Raw genomic sequence first — 18,541 nt, forward strand, 5'->3', positions numbered from 1 at the left:
CGCTCCGCCTTCCGCTTCCGGTCCTGCGCCGGAAGTAGCGACGGGAGCTTAGCGGGCTCAGAACTCGAGAGGTGCGGGCGGGCGGCACATGCGCACTGCTCGCATCTCAGCACGGCAGGAAATGGTGGGGTGTATTTGCTGTATGCGGGCACTTCGCAGGCGGCCAGCAGGTCGAAGGACGCGATCCTGCCTCTGCTCTGTGCTGGTGAGACCTCACCTGCAGTAGCACGTCCAGATGTGGAGGCCTCGGTACAGGAGAGGCTTAGAGCACGTCCAGAGGAGGCCCACAAAAACGATACGAGGGACGGAACGCCTCCACGGGGACAGGCTGAGGGCTGGGGCTGATCAGCCTGGAGAAGGGAAGGCTCCGGGGAGATCTGAGAGCAGCCTTTCAGTATCTAACAGAGGGGCTATAGGAAAGTTAGGGGCAGACATTTTAGCAGGGTCTGTTGTGATAGGACAAGGGGAAATGGGCTCAAACTAAAAGAGGAGAGATTTAAACTGAATATACAGGAAGAAAATTAAAATAAGTGTGATGAGGCACTGGCATGGGTTGCCCAGAGAGGTGGTGGATTCCCCACCCCTGTAGACACCCAAGGTCAGTCTGCACGGGGCTCTGAGCACCTGATGGAGCTGTAGATGCCCCTGTTCAGTGCACGGAGTTGGATTAGATGGCCTTTAAGGGTCCCTTCCAACTCCAGAGGATCTATAGTTCTATGAAGTCCTTTCTAAAATGCTTCAGCATCAGCCTCATGCTCAGAAGTGAATTGCTGCATACAGCACTTAGGGTGGAAAGCACACCCTCAGCTGAATCCATTCTCTTCCACGTCTGTCTGCTGCCCACTTACAGCACTTCTGTCCCTCTTGCCAGCACTGGAAGCTGCAGGACCTCACGCTTGCTGTCCTGCACTTGTGCCGCTCTCCCAGGGTGGACATTCAGCTCCTCCTGTTCTTCCTTGCCTGCCTTTCCTGGCTTCTGGTTCTCTCACTTGCTATAACCCACTCTGATGAGCTGCCTGCTCTGCTCCTTGCTGCTCTCATCTGACAGCATCTCTGCACCCACCCACTTACTGACCAGCAGAAACCAGTCTGCTCAGGACACTTGCACCCACTCCCTCTGAGATAGGGCCCGTCTCCAGGGTGAAACACAGCACGCACTTATCAGCCCATGCACAGTGTGCTCTGCCCATTCTGCTGATGAGAAAGGAATGGAGTCACAACTCAGAGTGACAGCGCTGTCCCTGTGTTATCATCAGCCTGAGCAACACCTGTGTCTGAGCAGTCTTCACTGGGCTGTGAATGGGAAAAGATAGTAATAAATACAGCATCTCTTTCCACCAGTTGAATTGCATATCATGGACTGATTTAATAGAAAACAGCTCTTCTCTATCTCCCAAAGGACTCTGCAGTGTTGGATATCCCCTGCATTTCCCTTAGCTGTTAAAATGTGGTGCCATCTGCCCCCAGGTACTTGTGACTGAGCTCCTGCTGTGCCTTATGTACCTTGTGACTGCGTTACTTGACCTTAGACAATGGTTTAAAATGAAGCGGCAAGGATGGACACAGCAAGAAAATAAAAATGAGCTGCCCCGGAGAAATAAATTGTTCCCATTCTTTTCAAAAATAGGTGTCTGCATCCCCTTGGGAATTCTGTTGCCACAGCAAAGAAGCTAACCCCTGAAAAAATAATAACAAAAAAAGCTCTCAGATTGTTACAGCTTGAGGAATTAACAAAGATGTGGATTTGTCATTGCCTGAGGGCAGGACAGCATTTTCCTTCCTGCCTTTGTAGCATTAAAGGTATAAACAGCACCAGAAATCAGGTCTCATCCAGCCTGCACAGCCACTGCCGATGTCAAGACTGGGCACACAGAACTCGATGGGACAATCAGCAGATTATCTGTATAATTGCATCCCAGTTCTCTGCAAATGAGGCAAATTTCCAAAACATTGCCCTGGTAAATTGGCAGGAGCAAAGGAAGGCAAACCAATGTAATTGCTAATGAACTGAACTCGAAATCAGCCTGATAAATATTCCTCAGGCTTTGCAGAAACATTTCCAGTCGGTTTCCATGAGGACCTGCAGGCCAGTAGCCCTCACATGAAACACTTTTTGAAAGCAATTATAATTGCAGGGGAGCTTTTAAAATTGAAAATAGCTCGTGGAATCTGAGATGAGGCTGCACTGGGTTAGACTGAACATCCACCAAGCCCAATATGCTGCAATGGTTGGGCAGGATGTGGAAGAAGCCATGAACTGCAGGGATTTTTTCTACTCCTTCACCCCTTAGAGCAACAAGGAGCAGCATCCAGCAGCTCTGGGAATAATGAATGGTGGGGATGCCCTGCTTTCTGGTGATCCTCCTCCCAGCCTGTGCCCTTACATAGGAAACTCTTTTTCTCCTCCTCTCTGATCACTTGGTATCTCCTTGGCTTTTCTCTCTGCATAGAGGATGCTCTACAATGTATTGCTAAGCCTTGTCAGGCAGCTCCAGATGTGGTCCTATTTTAGACATCTTAGAGGCTCCACATCTAGAGATGGAGCTGCGTCAGGGATTCCCAAGGATGGTGAGACTCACAGTGAGGATGACAGGAGGTCTGCATGGAGGAACCATGTATGCAGCACAGGATAAATTTCCCCTCACTAGATGGCACATTCTGCCTGGTGGCCAGTGCGTGTCAGAGGTGACATGGGGCGCTTGGTACAGGATGTCTGACACCAGGGCCAACCTGGGCTTACTCACAGTGGCTGATACTTGCTCACCTACGTGAGCTGCCCAGAGCCGCTCCTACCCCTTCAGTAACAAGCAGGTGATCACAGAATTGCCAAGGTTGTAAAAGACCTTCAGGATCATCCAGTCCAACCATCCACCCATCACCAATAGTACTCATTAAACCACGTCCCTCAACGCAAAATCCAAACGTGATGGGACATGCATCCAGCCCTCCTGTGTGCCTGAGCAGCTCTGTTCCTGGCCTCAGGATTTGCATGAGCACCAAACCAAGTCTTGCAGGTAAAAAGAGACCTGCAGACCACAAGTAGGTCAGCAGAGGTGAAGCCCAGACTGACTCTGCTCTGCATCCCTATCCTCCCACGTCCTGGGCTCCAGCCAGGCTGGCAGCAGGAACATTGACTCACAGGCTGTGCCTTGTTCTTTGCTCTTTTGTCCCCTCTCTTCTGTTTCTCAGATGCAGGTTTCTGCCAGATGAACTGCTGGGCTTCATCCACTCTTAGCATCCTGCTGCTGCTTTGTTCACAGCCTTGAAAAGTGGACAGAAAGACCACAGGCCACCCAGTCAGCACCTCCTGGGGTTATCACATGCCATAGGACTGCAGAACTGCTTGGTAGCTTTTTCCACTAGCAAGATGCTGGGCATCATATACTACCAATGGGCAAGATGCACTACTGCTGCCACAGCTCCCCACACCTCAGTTGCCCTCACCTTGGCTGGGCTGTAGGGTACATTGCCCTGCAAATCTGCATATTTTAGCTGAGTTTCCAATCCTTCACAAGCATTGCTCCAAACCTTACAGCATTCTTGCTTTCTCCACATAGTCCCAGCTGACAACAAACTCCTAACGTGGCTCTTGAGCAAAGTGATGGGATGCCCTGCCTCATCCCACAGGATGTTGCTTCCATCAACCCTCACCAGCTGCTTTTCCCAAGAAGCACCAGCTTTGGGTGACATTGCTCACATCCAGCTGACAGACTCATGCTCTACCTGGTGTTCTTCTGGTACTGCTGCTTGTACTTTGGCTCCATCCTTTGCTGATTCACCTTGCTGGTCACTCAAAGACCGATGGTGTTCCAGGCACAGCAGGCACAGGCTCCTCCTCACTTCTCAGTGAGGACACCCTGTCTGGGGAAAATGAGTCAGCAGCCATCTGGCTTGGCACGTGCTCCTGGAGGCAGCCACCCTGTGTGACCCCAGAGGCTGCTCAAGGCTGAAGATGAGATGGGTTTCCCATCAGGGGACACAGCTGGAGCCATCATGGGAAACAGTGCTCCCAGTCACAGGGAGGAGGACTTTGCACAACACCAGGAGATCTCATGGGGAAGTGGTCAGGCCACATGAGTTGAAGGGCTTCCTCCAGCTTTTATGGGGCACTGGAGCAGAGCTGCCTCCTGTTTTCTCATCTAACCCTTCTCTAGCTCTGACCCATGCAGATTCCTAAAGCAGAATAGCTCTTCCCAAGCAAGTGTGTGAAGTCAGCTCAGAGAGGCTCACCCTTTGTAACTACAGCAAAGGCTGGTAGGAAGCAACCTGGGGGCTGAGCCAGGGAGAAAAAAGGCATTTTCTTTGGAGCTACAGTAGGAAAGATTAAATGGTGGAAGTACAATACAAGAGCGTAACAATAAAAGAACTGGCACAGACGGAATGGTGCTACAAAGCAAAAGTGCCCACTCATCTCCAAAGATCTAGGCTTAGAGGAAAGGCACTACAAAGGAGGGATCTTCAACCAGAGATCTTTCCCCAGAGGCAGTCAGCCCTTAAATGAGGTCTAAGAGAGGTGCAGCCAGACTCCACCCCTTCAGGTTGCACAGATGAATTGCCTTCACAGCCCCAGGTGCTCAATCAGTGGTTCAGGCCATGACTTAACAGTTACCATGCACTTGGAAGGCCAAAGGGCCAAACAAGACATGGAGCTTGGCAACCATAGCCTTGGGAATGGGGGGGTTGGCAGGGAAATGTCAGAGTGTTATGGAGGCAGGGTCTGGTGTCACTTGCATTATGAGAGAGGAATTTTTGGTGCTAAGTCAGAGCTGCAGGGACACAGAGGAAATTCCCTGGATTTACAGAGCCAAGATGGTTGAGGATAACATAGGACTTCACTTGAAGAGCTGCTTGGCTGGCTCCAGCTCCCTCCCACCCTACACCATGTGCAGATGTTGCTCTGTTCTTGCTGTCTTGCTCAGAGCTGGGGCTGCTTCCCATCTCCTGTGCAGAGGGCAAGGTTTTTCCTCATTTCTCACCTCTTCCAGCGGAGGAAAAAGGCTCCTGCAGCATCCCCTTGGAGTTCAGCCCTGGCTCTACTTTGGAGGGGATGCCAGGGGAGAAGAAATCCCTCTGCTGCCTGCTGCAGCCCCAGATGCATCGCTTTGGGAAGGAGGCAGCCCCACTTCCCAGGCAGCTCTGTGCCAGAAGCCTTTGATCAAGGCACAGCTCCCTGTGTGCTGCTCAGAGCAGAGCCCACGTTTCCTGTAACCCTTCCTTCCCTGCACAGCTGGTTCTCTGCAGGAAAGGCGTATGTATCAGAGCCCCCCATCCAAGGGCTTCGTGTTTCCATTCCGCTGCTTATTTTGTTTTAGAAAAGCTTTGTGTTGGGGCTGCCTTAAGATCCAGTGAAGGCGAAGGGGAACTTTCTCAGGGAGAGCTGTGCAGCCTGCTTCCATCACATCAAAGCCAGCCAGAGGTCACATTATCTTGACAGATGTTGTACACTACAGATCTGGTTACTGTACTGATGTTTCCCATGGAATCACTCCAACACTTCTTTTTGTTTGTCGGGGATATATTTCAAAATATAACATTGCAGAAAAGCAGAAGGAAGCAGCAGATTGATGACCTTTTCCTGGTAGTGCAGAAGTGCTGGCTCAAATTGCAGTAGTACCAAAGAAAACAGAATATATGGAAACCAGAAAGAAATCAAATCTCTTGGATTGTCCCTGGGAGCAGCTTCTCCATCTCCACAGCTGCAGCGCTACTTCACATGCTGGCTTTGATTCCCTAAAAAGATGCACAGTTTCTATGTCCTTTCACCCTTTGAACATGGAGTGAAGCACTGGTCACATCACCAATCATAACACTTGATTCCTGTGCCTGGAAGTTATCAAACTTGCTTCTGGCTTGACGCTGTCACCTGAGAGGAGATGAGCTCCACAGGGCAGGAACATGATACTGCATGCTTGGCCACAGCCAGTGCTGTAGGTATGGAAATAAGATGAGCCCAAAGGCACTGCAACTGAGCTGACTCAAGTCTGATGCAAGAAGAGCCCAGATCCTGGATCCCTGCATGCACAGGCACAACTCAGATCCGCTACAGCTGGTACCAGACAGAGCCTCTTATCCACAGGTGAGGCTGGAGTTCAGCCAGAAACTTTATCTGAACTTTGGCTTGTCCATGTGTGTCTGCTCACAAGCAAAATGTGCTTTAAACCAACTCTGCTTTCCTCTGTGTAAAATGCTGCAAAGGCATGGAGAAATGGAGCAGGCCTTGGCTTTTTGTACAGACAGAAGCAATGGCACCAGGATTCACAAGGCAGCACTTGGGGTCATTCTTCCCCTTGTAGGAAGAACTGCTGTTATTTCAGAGCAGGAGCAGATGGTGGCTGATGTTACCTCCCTCAGACAATGAGGTCTGATTGCTTGAAAATGCCAACAGGTTATTTTCCTTTATTTCAGTTTTCCATTGGTTCAGTCTTCTGCCTTTAAGAGGAAGCCTGGTGCTGCTCACTGATGGGGAAGGTTTTTCTTCACAGCAGTGGTTTGGGACTTTGCTCTACTTTTTATATGCAGCAACTCTCCTTTGCCTCTCTCACATGTTTCCAGCAGTCGTGTTTTTTAGATGAGAAACTGAGCCACGGGATTAAGGTGTGATACACATGGGATGATGGAACAAGCTGGTGGCTGAGCACCATCCTATCCAGGAACAACGCAGTGGAGAACGTGGTGCTGGTGCTTCTCATTCTTACGTCCCTCAGTGCTGTGCTCTCAGTCCTGGGACCACAGCTGGGCCAGTCTGTAGTTGTCAGCATTAAGCTGGGCTTATTGTCCTGAGCATTGCCACTCCTTGAGCACCATCCCAATCCTTGTCCTGCAGCACGTGGCAGCACAGTGCTTTGTTTCCAGCTGACCTGACGAAGCCCTGATCACATGCAGCAATTTTCCTTTCGGAGGCTGCAAAACGCCTGGGGACTGCCTGTATGCAGAACGTGGGATGGGCATGTGACACTGCTCCATTTGGCAAAGCAAACCTGCTCCAGACATATGTTTCCCCATTCTGGGATTTCTGTAGCTTTAACAAACAGCCCCAAGGTTTCAGACTGCTCAGGGGTTCCTGTTCCTGCAAGCCTCACCTCGCCTGACCCATGCTGAGGCCCAGGATTTGTTCCAAACCTCTGGGTGTCCCACAGCCCAGCTGATGGTGGGCTCTTTGTTCTCCTAGTGATGGTAGCGGTGGTGCCTGCCTGCAATTGGTGACACGCTGTGACTGCATCCTGGGAGCCAAAGGGAAGGTCACACTGGCCACATTCTGGTCACCATCGCTGCTGCATAGCCCTGGCATCTCCAGAATTAACATTCTGATCTGATCTCAGTGTTCTGAGGGGCCACGTCCTCCCCTCTGGGGCCAATGCTGCACCTCTCCGGTGAGAGGAGTTCCCATTCCTACTGCTGCAGAGCAACCAAAGCTGCTGCTCCACATCTGCAGACCATGGATGGCTAACAGCAGAGTATGGGTACAGATCCCAAAGCTGAGTGCTGGAGCCCCAGTCTCCAATGTTCATCCAGACACTGCTCCAGCCTTTTACTGTTGAGCTGTTTGGCCTTTCCACTGACTTCGTCAAGTAAGCAGCCACATAACCAGCCCAGGCTCGAGCCTGGCTTTTCCTCACCACACCAGCAAGCGCGCACAGGCTCTGCCACAACCTATGCTGCAACGCATGCTGCTGATTTCCATCAATTACTCATTAACTGTGGGAGTGGAGCAAGCTATAGGAGCCACACAACTTGCTAGCGTGCATAGGTCTGCCTCAACTTCTGCTCTCTGGGCAATGCTTTGCCCTTGGATTGATCTTGCCCTCTGAATCACCAGGTTTGTGGAAGAAAGATCGATCAGCGTAGATACGAACTGCCCTGAACTGATTTTCTGTGCTGGATTATGCTTTAAACGTTGCAACAGCTTTGAAAGCTTCTCCCTGTAAGAAAAAAAAAAGCAGGTTTATGTTGGTTGCTGCTGAGCATTATTTCTATTTTACTCTCCTAAAGCCCAAAATAAACAGCATATGAAACAAGATGGTGAACTTTTTCTGTGCTCTCTCCCGACCCGAATGATGAATTACAGCCCAAATTTAATCCATGTGGTGCAGCACTGCACCTCTCCTGCACTCTGACAAGCAGAAACGCTGCAAAAATAGGGCAGGACGATCAACACCTACAAAGCGTAGCACTGAAAGGCATTTGTTGCAGAGGCATGGCTATTTGGAGAAGGTGTTGAGATGAGGGAAGCGGTGTCAGCTGGGCTGTGAAGGCTCAGCGCCAAGCTGGGCTGCAGGGGAGGGAAGGAGGGGCACAGCTTTTTCTCCCAAACGCTGTTCACAGCAACAGTAATGTGAAGGCAGGATGGGTCACTGCCAGTCCCTGACTCAAGGTCAGGCTGGACCAGGCTCAGGACAACCAGATCGAGCTGTGTGTGTCCCTGTGCGTGGCAGGGCAGCTGGACTAGACGGCCTTTAAAGATCCCTTCTAGCTCAATTCTGTGACTCAATGATCCTATGATTTATGAACTCCTGCCTCAAGCAGGTCAGAAGAGAGGAGGATTAATCTTTTCTTTGGTCCGAGCCCATCACGTCTGCTCTCCCTGCGGAGAACTGCAGTGCTGAGCCTGCAGGAAACCTCTGTGACTTCTTGTTCCTGTGTGAACCACAGCAGAACCCATCAGACCCATAACCCCTCTTATGTGGAATACGACCAAACCCATTTATTCTTAAAATCATCCTATCGCTAATTATGCAACGAAATTATTGCTGATTATCCACGCCTTTGTTTGCAGGAAGCCGTACTGTGCTTTCCAGGAGACAAACCCAGCTCACCGCTGTCCTGCAATCGCGGGCGGCAGGCATGGAGCAGGGACAGCACACAGCCTGCGGCCGCCCGGCATCGCACCCTCAATGGCTGCTGGAGCGTTGGGCGGCTCTCGGGAAATAGGGCCCTGAGAGATCGAACCAGCGCTCCACAGCACGGGACGCCTCCGTCCGATTCATTTCTGCGAGCTCCGAGCGGTGGGAGTGGAAAAGCACCGCTCGTGAGGAGGGGCCGAGCCCCGGGCGCGGTTACATAAAGCCTTTCGGCCGGGCGGTGTCACACGAGGACAGGGGGTGTGAGCGCACAGCCAACGCCGCCGCTGCCGCCGCCGCCGCCGCCGCCGCCGCCGCCGCTGCTGCTGCGGGGGGGGGGGGGGCTGATTTACAGCCTTTCGGCGGGGAACTTCCCCTTCGCGCGGCTGAAAGGCTGTAAATCACCCCCGAACTAGCAGCCTCTGACAAAGCCAAGAGCGAGGCAGGGCCGTTCAGTGGCACCGGGCACGGCATGGTGCGGGATGCGCCGTGCCGCCCTGCATCGCCCCGCCTCGCATCGCACCGCGCCCGCTGCAGCCCCGCGGCGCGCGCCCCCCACGCGCGCCCTCCCCGGCCCGCGGCGAACGTTCCAGACCCCCCACGCTGCGGCAGGACCAGGGCGGGGCGCGGGAAGGGGGGAGCGAGACAGCCGTCGCACTCTCGAGGGATTCTGGGAAATGTAGTTCGTAGCGCGCGGCACACTTGGCGGAAGCACGCGAGCGGAGGACTACATTTCCCGTGAGGCGCCGCGCGGGAGCGGCCGCCGCGGCCCCGCCCTTCTCTCCGCGCGTGCGCCGTGGGGGCGCCGGAACCGCTATAAGGGATGTTGTTTGGCTGCGCGGCTGCTGAGTGGAAAAGCCGCAGTGGGGGCAGTCGGCGGGCGGAGGTGAGCGGGGCCGCCCCGCTCGTTGCCGGCGGCGGGACGGAGCGCTCGGTGCGGGTGAGGAGGCCGCTCCCTGCCCTGCGTGGAGGGGGTTGGGCCCCTCGTCCCTGTGAGGGGAACCGCGGCGCCCGCAGTGCGGGCCGTGCCCGTGGCGGGGGCTGAGCGCGGCGCTGCGGGGAGGGGCGGTTGGTTGGTGTGGGACTTCGATCCTCTTCGGCCTCGCACTGGGGCCCGTAGTGAGGCAGCGCTCAGGGGTGGTCCTGTGCATAATGGTGGCTCAGGCCTCTGGAGTGAGCAAGTGGTTTTATAGGGAAGGAGTGTTTTCTGCAGGGTGCGTAGGATGACTCATCTTACTGTGCAATATGTGTCTGCAGGGGGATGCGTTATTCTGGACTTGGTGCTGTGCGCTGTGGGGTTTGAGCCATTATCGGCGTTAATGAAGGACTTCAGGGCAGGTTTGAGCTGAGCATAGTTTCTGAAGGTTTTAACACCACGCTGCCGTTATTTAACCTGTCAGACCGCATAATGGTAGTTCTCAGGGGGGCTGTGACTGTATTCCAGTGCACTGAGAGCCTCTGTGCCATTTATAGGCACCTCAGGGTGTGTTTGAACTAGTTCAGAAGAAGCTGGGATTATGGGACTTCACAGTCAGTTATTGCAGCCTTATTGTAACAAAACTGCTCTGCAGTTGCTTTCTTTACTTCTAATTACTTTGCCTCAACTATTTTTAAGGTGCTGGGTGTGACATCTAACAAAGTGCAATTTGATTCTTTCCAGACTGCTGAGGTGCAAACACAGCTGTAAACCCTGGCGTTTACAGAAGATGAAAGACATCGACATCGGAAAAGAATACATCATACCCAGTCCTGGGTACAGGAGTGTGAGGGAGAGGGCTGACTCAGTGCAGCATGATGAGCAAGAGGGGTCGAGGTTTCAGCATGCTAAACACCAGGTTGGTTTATTTTCTTCCTTGTTTGTTTTGCTGTCTTTGCTTATTAAACAACATGCAGCAACCTTTCTGCTGTGCCAGCTCTGCCATAGGTTTACTACCTTGAAGGTCGATGAATGTTCTGTGTGGAAGAGGTCATTTCAAGGAGTACTGTAGTTATCTTTATAAGAAATGCGAGTTCTTAGTAAGCATTTTTAACTTAAATGTCACTGACTATAAACAGAATAACTTTTTTTTCTAGCATTGAGATCTTGATGTGAATCCAAGCTTTTGTACTTGAGAGAGTCATCACAACCAAGTAAGAACAGTGAAGAGCTCAGCTTAAATCATGCACCATTTAGTGCTGGCAGTGGAAGAGAAAACCTTAATCATGGCATGTTTTCCTCAAGGATTACTTTTCTGAAGCAGATGTCAAGCATTAATAACATGGTTCTTTCTTATTCAGTATGACTTACTTCCAGCCAGATGGAAAACTGTTCCTTATGCATCTGTACACTTAATGTGGTGCAGTCATAATTACTTCTAATTTAAATAGAGAAATGAGTCTTGAAATAACCACCGGCTCAAAGCTTGTATGTTGGTGTTTTAAACATGTAGCATGGAGCTTGATGAGAGTGTATGTCCTGCTACCCCAGTGCTGAAGGGCAGATGTCCATTTCATTGAAATGAAAACTCCACTTTGGTGGAAAATATGGTCTGGAACTAATTAACTGATGGCACTTGAAAACTAATGATATTAACTGGTTTAAATTTAGAAATATTTTCTTGCATACACTGTTCCTAACCTTTCAAAAAACACTGTAATGCTAATGTATATGTGACTGAAGCTGAGGTTAATGTTGCCTATGTGTAGATTTTCACAAGGACAGGATGTTTGTGAATGTTTCTAGGTGTTTCATACGGGCTACCTGTGAGTGTTCTAGTCTGCAAGGGTTGGAAGTTGGAAGACTTAACGTATTTGTATGGAAGAACTGTGAAGATTGCTTTTTTTTAAAGGCTGAAATTTTGCTGCACTGTCCAGGACACTAAGATGCAGTCTGTTTCAGACTAGAATTACCTTGTTTTGTCCAGGCTTGAAGCTTTTGGGCAGGTGTTTTGAATGCAGGCTAGTAGTGCTGCACTGCTGCTGTTGAGATGGGAGTGATTTGCTCTGCAGCAAAGCAGAGCGCGGCTGTTTGTCGTCGCAGGCCCTGCAGCTCCTGGTGTCCCTACAGGCTCTATGACTCAGCAGACTCTTGCTGCTGATGTACAGAGGAAGGTGGAGTGATTGCATTAAAGCAGGCAGTGATGCAGAACTGGGAGCCCTCTGGAGTCACAGCGTGGCTTCTTAACTGCGCTCATTATGTTAATGTCATTGGCTTGCTATCCAGCGAACAGCATCCAGTAGCAAATCTGCTCTGTCAAATTAATGATGGCAATGGTGATGCTGTTGGTGGCAGCTTTATTTCCCAGGCAGTGGAGGAGGGTTAAGCAGTAATTGTGTGGTGTTTCTCCCTGTTGGTCTGCACCAGCTAATTGTTTCCTGGTTTAACTTCTATGGACAGAATCCTGAGAGCTGGCAAATGTGTTTGAATTGATTTTTTTTTTTTTTTTTAAGATGAATGAAATAAAATCAGCATTTTTATTTTTTGAGAGTTGAGAAAGAGCAAGTCCTATGTACATGCACAGTGTGGCATTAACATTTCTGATTAGGAGGTCCTTCTGATCAGCTTAACTTGATTGCTGTGGTCTTGTTAGCTTTTTTTTTTTTTACCTCCACCAGACTTGGTGCCTATAACTGCAGGGTGACAGCTTCAGGTAACTGATTGTAAAACAAGGATTCTGTAGCACTTGTGATTACTAATGCAAGAAAATAGCTTATTTCTTACCTGGAGCTTTTCTTTCTGGGGTAGAAGAATGAACGTAGTTATCTTACTAATGTAAGTTCTTACAAATGGCTCTGTTACTTCACTTGCTAGTTGTCTGGTTCAGTGTTGTCAAGTATTGAATTAACTTTGAGCTCCAACTTTTGTTCTCTTCTGCTAGCTTGTAGCTTGGATGTTTATAATCAATAAACACAGACAGTGCTGAATTTGTTGCTGAATGTCGGTGAGACTAAATCCTGCTTACTTGCAAAATACTGAGGTTAAGGCTGAGGAACTGTTGTCGTAACACAGCATCCAAATCACATGTTTGCATTAGCACACACCACGCTTCTTCCTTTCACACTGAAATAAGTTCTAGTTCCTGCGTTCTTAGCCTTACCACTTTTTAGGGTGCTTCATAGTTCCTTATCAAAGGTAAGCAAAGACTGAATTTTTTGTAGGATTGACCTCTGCCTGTGCAGTCAGCCCAGGTGTGTAACAAAGGGTACATGCTGTAGCTTGTCAGTGTCCGACCCTTTGGCTTGCATGGGCTGCATTGAGTGAAGAGGAATTGTCTGTATAAACTGTATAATGTAAGTAAGTAACAGCTCCTGTTTATTTTGAGACATTCAAAAAAGAGGGCAGCAAACATAAAGCTAGTGGGTTGGACATGTACGTGGCGTAGCTCTTACTAAGCAAACCAGTGCTTCAGGGGGAAAATGGGTGTCCTCCAGTCCTTGATCCCTTATGAGCCTGGGACTGGGTCAGCTTAAGCTGGCTTATTGGGCACATGTTGGTTACGTGCTGTTCTCAGAACCCTCTGGAGAGCTGACATGAGAAGGAGGGGTAGGACCACAGCAGTGCAGATGGAGGGCTTAAGCTGTGGTGGAACTCCGTCATCGGGGCAGCTGAGTCCAGCACACCATGTAAAGAGCTCTTAGTACTCTTAATTTACTTGTAGAAATTCTAGAGTAGGCTTTTTTTTTTTTTTTTAACTACCTTGGCCATAAGCTTGACTTGTGTAGCAATAACAAACTGATGCTGCAAGAAGTCTAAGGCAGTTATTTCACCACTACCTTAAAATCTGATGTGAAGGTTTGGGGCTACTTTGCAGTATCGTAGTGCATAAGATAGAGTTCTTACTAACATGTTGCATATGTGTCTCATAGCAGAAGGTAGAGCTGCATGATCCCCTGTGAAGTAGACACAGGGCCGTGCTCAGGAAGCACTGGTTAATGGCCCCTGCAGGTGACCACCTCTCATGGGGTACAAGAAGGATAAAATGACTTCGCTTTCCTGTTGTTGCCTGTATTGCAGCATTTCTGTGCAGACCTGACTACAAGTGAACAAGATGTGTTGATTCTCTGAAAAAACTTTGGTAGGTGAAAGGCTGATTTGACTACCAAGCCAAGGTCCTGAGGCCCCTTCGTGTATCTTGCTCTTTATCTTAATAAAGCTGAAGACAACTTATGTAAGGTCTTTCTGTCTTGACATGTGTGGTGTTCAGGTTTCCTGCTGAAGGAAGACTATTAGTGGGTGTTCATGACTGTAATGGAAGAGAACTTCTAATTCACTTCTTAGAAGCTCAACTGCTGTTCAGTCACAACTTTAAAGATCGCTTCTTTGAAAGGCAGGAGCTTTTCAAGCAGGCTTCCTGGAATCATTGAAATTATGCTGCAGTATAAGTAGATCTCCCATTTCCTGGTGCTTAATGAGGATGTTGCTATAGAAATGTGGGCCTCTGAAATAGTTAGGCACTCTGGAACTGAAATTCAAAAAACCCAGTTCTTATTCCTGAATAAGCATCTGCAGTGTGCTCTTAGCAGTTGATTTTTAGGTCTTTGTTGGAGACATTAATGTAGCTTATAAAATGGGGTGTTAACTACATGTTCCCAATTCATAATACCATACTAATTAGGTTTATTTTATCTTTGGGGCATTCTTTGGAATGAAGATAACTTCTAGGTTTGCTTGCTGCCTAGCACTGTAATCAGTAGGCATCACTTGTAAGATGCTATTATCCTACCAGTGAATGGCAATCAAGGGATGCTTTCACATAATGATTTCTTCTTATACCTTTAGGACTCATTGTTCCCAAACACTTTTGTGCTCTTTTGTTGTATCTGAAATAATTGCAGCTCTTCTAACAGAAGTAGTGTGCCCTGAGGAACAGGACGAGACCTCATTGTGTCCATAAAATATAGTATAAAATGACAGATAAGGAAGGGAAATAATTTCTTCTGAGAGTAGTTTTGCAGTAGCTAGTTTCAAACGGAGGCTTCTGTGCATGTTTTTGATGGATTAGCAGGCAAGTGAGTACTTTGTTCCCCTACCCATCACATTTGGAGCAACAGAAGAGGATGAGAAATATGTTCTCACGAAGCACAGTACTTAAGAACTCAATTCTTGAAACTCTAGTCTGTGTTAATCTTAGGACACTAATGTAAAAAGTGTGCTCAAAGCTGATACTGAATTTGGCTGTGTTCAGGATTAGCTTTTGCTGTTGAGGCATAATAACTTCATCTAGAGCATCTGTGGCAAGCCTAAAGTTCAAATTCCTAACAAAATTTGATAGGACTGAGTAGTGTTGTACTGCAGAGACTCTTGAAACATGCAGGAAAAAACATATTGCAGTTTTAACTTAGAGAAACCCTACTAATGTTCCTGTCCTCATCTTGGTCTCTTGTTTTTCAGGTTTGTCCTTGATAGCTTTTTCCAGACAGCAGAATGCGATCAGAACTTGCTGGAGTTGATGTAAATCCTTCAAGCACTAATAGCCTTGAAGTGATTTATCACTGTTGGGCTGTGCAATAGTCAAATCATCTCTCACTTTCAACCTCTGCAACGTCTGGAGTGTCTGAACAGCTCTGAACATGTTCAGAAATAAGGCTGTGAATGTAGCCTGGGTCCTTGTGCCTTGGCTCTCCATGCTTGGAGAAGGCCTTCTGGGCAGCTTAATATAAGCTTTTAGTTGCAGGGACAATCAACAGCTAGGGCTACATCTTCTGGAGCACTTCATATTTTCATGATGTAATAAACACAGAACTAAGAATTGCTGCCTGATTTGGCTTCTGTGGGCTGAAGGCTCTCATGGTCTCTGCGCAAGAAGGCACTGCTGTATGACTGACTCACAGGTTGCAGTTAAAACTGCAGCAGCTTCGGCTGTTCCAGTGTTCACTGCATGAAAAGGTGAAGCTATTTGACTGCTGAATCAAGCTGGCAAAATGTTGGACTTGTCCGTGTCACTGGTGTTGGGCTGTAGGCACATATAAAAGCAGAGCAGATCTGGATGTGCTTATTTCTGAAACTTATAATAGCTGCCATTATACTGTCTGGATACTTGAAGATTTCTTAACTGTTAATAGCAGCCCCCACACCAGTGCAGTATTGGATGCCTTATTTTCTCAGATTATAACTATGTAGAAGGTCATAAAGCTGAGTTAATGTTGCCACAAAGCATTTAAAGCAATAAACCTGAGACAGATACAGATGTGTAATGAGATCTGAGACACTGATAAAGTGATTCCTAATGACTAACTAAGAGATGCACCAGACCTGATACAGCCTTCTCAGTAGTGCTGTAGCTGAGCAACTGATGTAGCAGGGAATGTAGGTAGCTTTGAATAGATGAGGTTTGTGGACTGTGCCTGCAAAAAGTGCTGGACAGCTGTAAACCCAGCAAGGGTGAAGTTTTAAATGGAGAGTCTAGGGTATGTGCTGTCAGTAAGGTGTGATGGAGAATCAGTAACTCATACACTGGAGTTCTACAGTGCATTTTATGTGGTATCTGACCAAATGCAGCATGGTGTGTGGAAACATTCTGTGAATAGGTCTCTAAAATGGTGGTGGAGTGCTAGGCACAGCCCTGTGGCTGTCATGGAAGCTCATTAATACGGATCTGTGAGAGTTGCCAGGATGATCTAATGGACCTGGAGAACCTAACTTGAAATGAGTCAAACCTCTTCTGCAAGGAGTTCTGGTACTTTCAGATACTGAGGTGGTTGTCAGTGCTCATACCCTGGGGTTAAGGTGAATTGAGGTCTGGACTGCACGCTTGTTTCACAAGCAGTCTGTATTTCAGTCTGATTTGAGACTAAGATAAAGGATGTCAGAGTCAACTTATGTTAGGAGCCCTGAGGTATTTCTGAGCTTACTGGTTCATTTGCCAGTTGAGTAGGGTGCCCTTGAGTTTGGAAGCATGTATTGGTACAGAAAGGATTGTAGAGTAAATGCTGTATAAGGCCTGGTAAGCGTGATGGTGTCAGGGCTTGTGCTGTCATTCCCTGCTGGTTTTGCTGCACAGCACATTGAGTTTAAGACTCAGTGACTACTCCTGACTTGATACATGCATATCTTCTGTTGTGACCCAGCTCAGGTGTGTCCTGACTGAAGATAACAGTCTAAGAACATCTCAGCAGCTGAGCAAGTCAGGAGCCAAATGTTCAGGTTGTGCTGGTGTGGTTGCTCATTGAGGAGCTGGCTGCCCAGCTTTGTGCTCAGAGCACACTTGAGGTGCTAGTTCTGTAAAGCAACTCAGAGTTCAGGCAGATCAATATTTTTTCCTTCAACAGGGTCTGCTGTTGCTCAGCTGTTGATGTATGCAGCTCCAGTGCTGGGTAAGAAATACACAGGCTCAGATCCAAGTGGATCCCATGTCATTTGTTTACAGGATCGTGAGTGCTCTTCTGAATGCGAAACACCACATGGATTCATGTACACTAGAAACCTGAACAGGGGCACAGCTGCTAATCAGGTGCATACACAGCAGCTGCTGTTTAAAAAAAAAAAACTGAAATGAATGTCATATGACCAACCATGTATTTCCTGGACTGTTAAAATAAGTGGGTTTTCCAAGGCAGAGGTTAGACTGTATTGCCTCAATGCTAATTGAGGATTCAAGGGCAAGGTCAAATAAATAATGTTCTTGGAATAAACTGATGTATTTGTCCTCAGCTAGGGCTCTGTGCAAGGAAACACTCACTATTCAGACTCATCACAACCATACCTACCATGACCTTGTTTGGCTATAGTCTAGGTAGTGAGAGACTGCTGCTCTAACTGGAGGATTTATAAGCTCAAGACTGGCTTTGAAATCCTGACTCAAGTACTAGTGCAGCTTCTGCTCATTAAAAAAAAACAAACACAACTGTGGAGCTCTTGTATAATGTCACATTGCAGTGTTAGAGTGTATGACTGGATTTTAAGCTCTTGAATCACTATGCTTTCGTAGGAAGTCAGAACATAACAGTTCTTGTTTTCTTAAGGAAAAGACAGCACAGCTGCTCTTCTAGGTGTGGATATATGGCCAGTGCTATGAGGAGGTGTTCTTCTCTATGGCAGAAGCTGAGAAGCAGGCAGAGACCTCTGCTTGTCAGGAGGCAGAAGAATAGAGACCCTCATTTCTTGCCTTAGTTCACTGAAGCAGTCTTGGAAGCTCTCTGATGGCTCCCTCCTGTTGGTGCTGCGTGATTTCTGCTGCTGCCTGTGCTGTGTGATCAGTGCATGCACGTGTCCGAAGGATCAGTGGCTCTTTTCTCACACCTATTGCTGTTTCTTCTCCCAGGAGATGCCATGGATGAATGGTGCACCAAACTAGTCTTGAAAAGCTCATGTTCTCATCAGGCAGCGTATTATATAGCATTATACTTAGAGTAGGCTGGGAATCTAATGCTGCAAATCCTCTTAATTCTGTAGATCATACACTGCATCAGATCCAGTGAAAGGAGAAGGGGGCAATTGCAGTAATGGAATACAAAGTCAAAAGAGCACTTGCTGCTTTACCATACAAAAGCAAATGTTTTGCAGTCCCATGCACTGACACTAATACCTCACTTCCAAATGCTCTTAGTTCTGGTGATGAAAGCAACAGTACTTCAGCAATGGCTTGTGCAGCCTGTAAAAGTGGTGTATTAAAACCTTGTAGAACTTTCCTCCCTGGGATGTTAAAACCTCGTGTTGTGGGTGGCATCCCTGTGTGTGGCAGGGGGTTGGGACTGGGTGATCCCTTCCAACCCAAGCCATTCTGTTA

At 48.3% G+C, this 18,541-nt stretch overlaps 1 protein-coding gene across 2 annotated transcripts in view; it reads left to right on the top strand.

Moving 5' to 3' along the window:
- The first annotated feature begins 9,643 nt into the window (after nt 1-9,643).
- ABCC5 (ATP binding cassette subfamily C member 5) overlaps nt 9,644-18,541 on the top strand; it is a 38,235-nt gene continuing 29,337 nt past the window's right edge. For both annotated transcript variants that reach the window (XM_042878603.1, XM_042878604.1), the window contains exons 1-2: nt 9,644-9,723; nt 10,498-10,672. In XM_042878603.1, coding sequence (XP_042734537.1) covers nt 10,544-10,672 — 129 coding nt within the window. In that variant the 5' untranslated portion in view covers nt 9,644-9,723; nt 10,498-10,543. The remainder of the gene's footprint in view (nt 9,724-10,497; nt 10,673-18,541) is intronic.

This window comes from Lagopus leucura, unplaced genomic scaffold (assembly GCF_019238085.1).
Source record: "Lagopus leucura isolate 7727_CA_CO unplaced genomic scaffold, USGS_WTPT01 Super-Scaffold_100021, whole genome shotgun sequence".
NCBI lineage: Eukaryota > Metazoa > Chordata > Aves > Galliformes > Phasianidae > Lagopus > Lagopus leucura.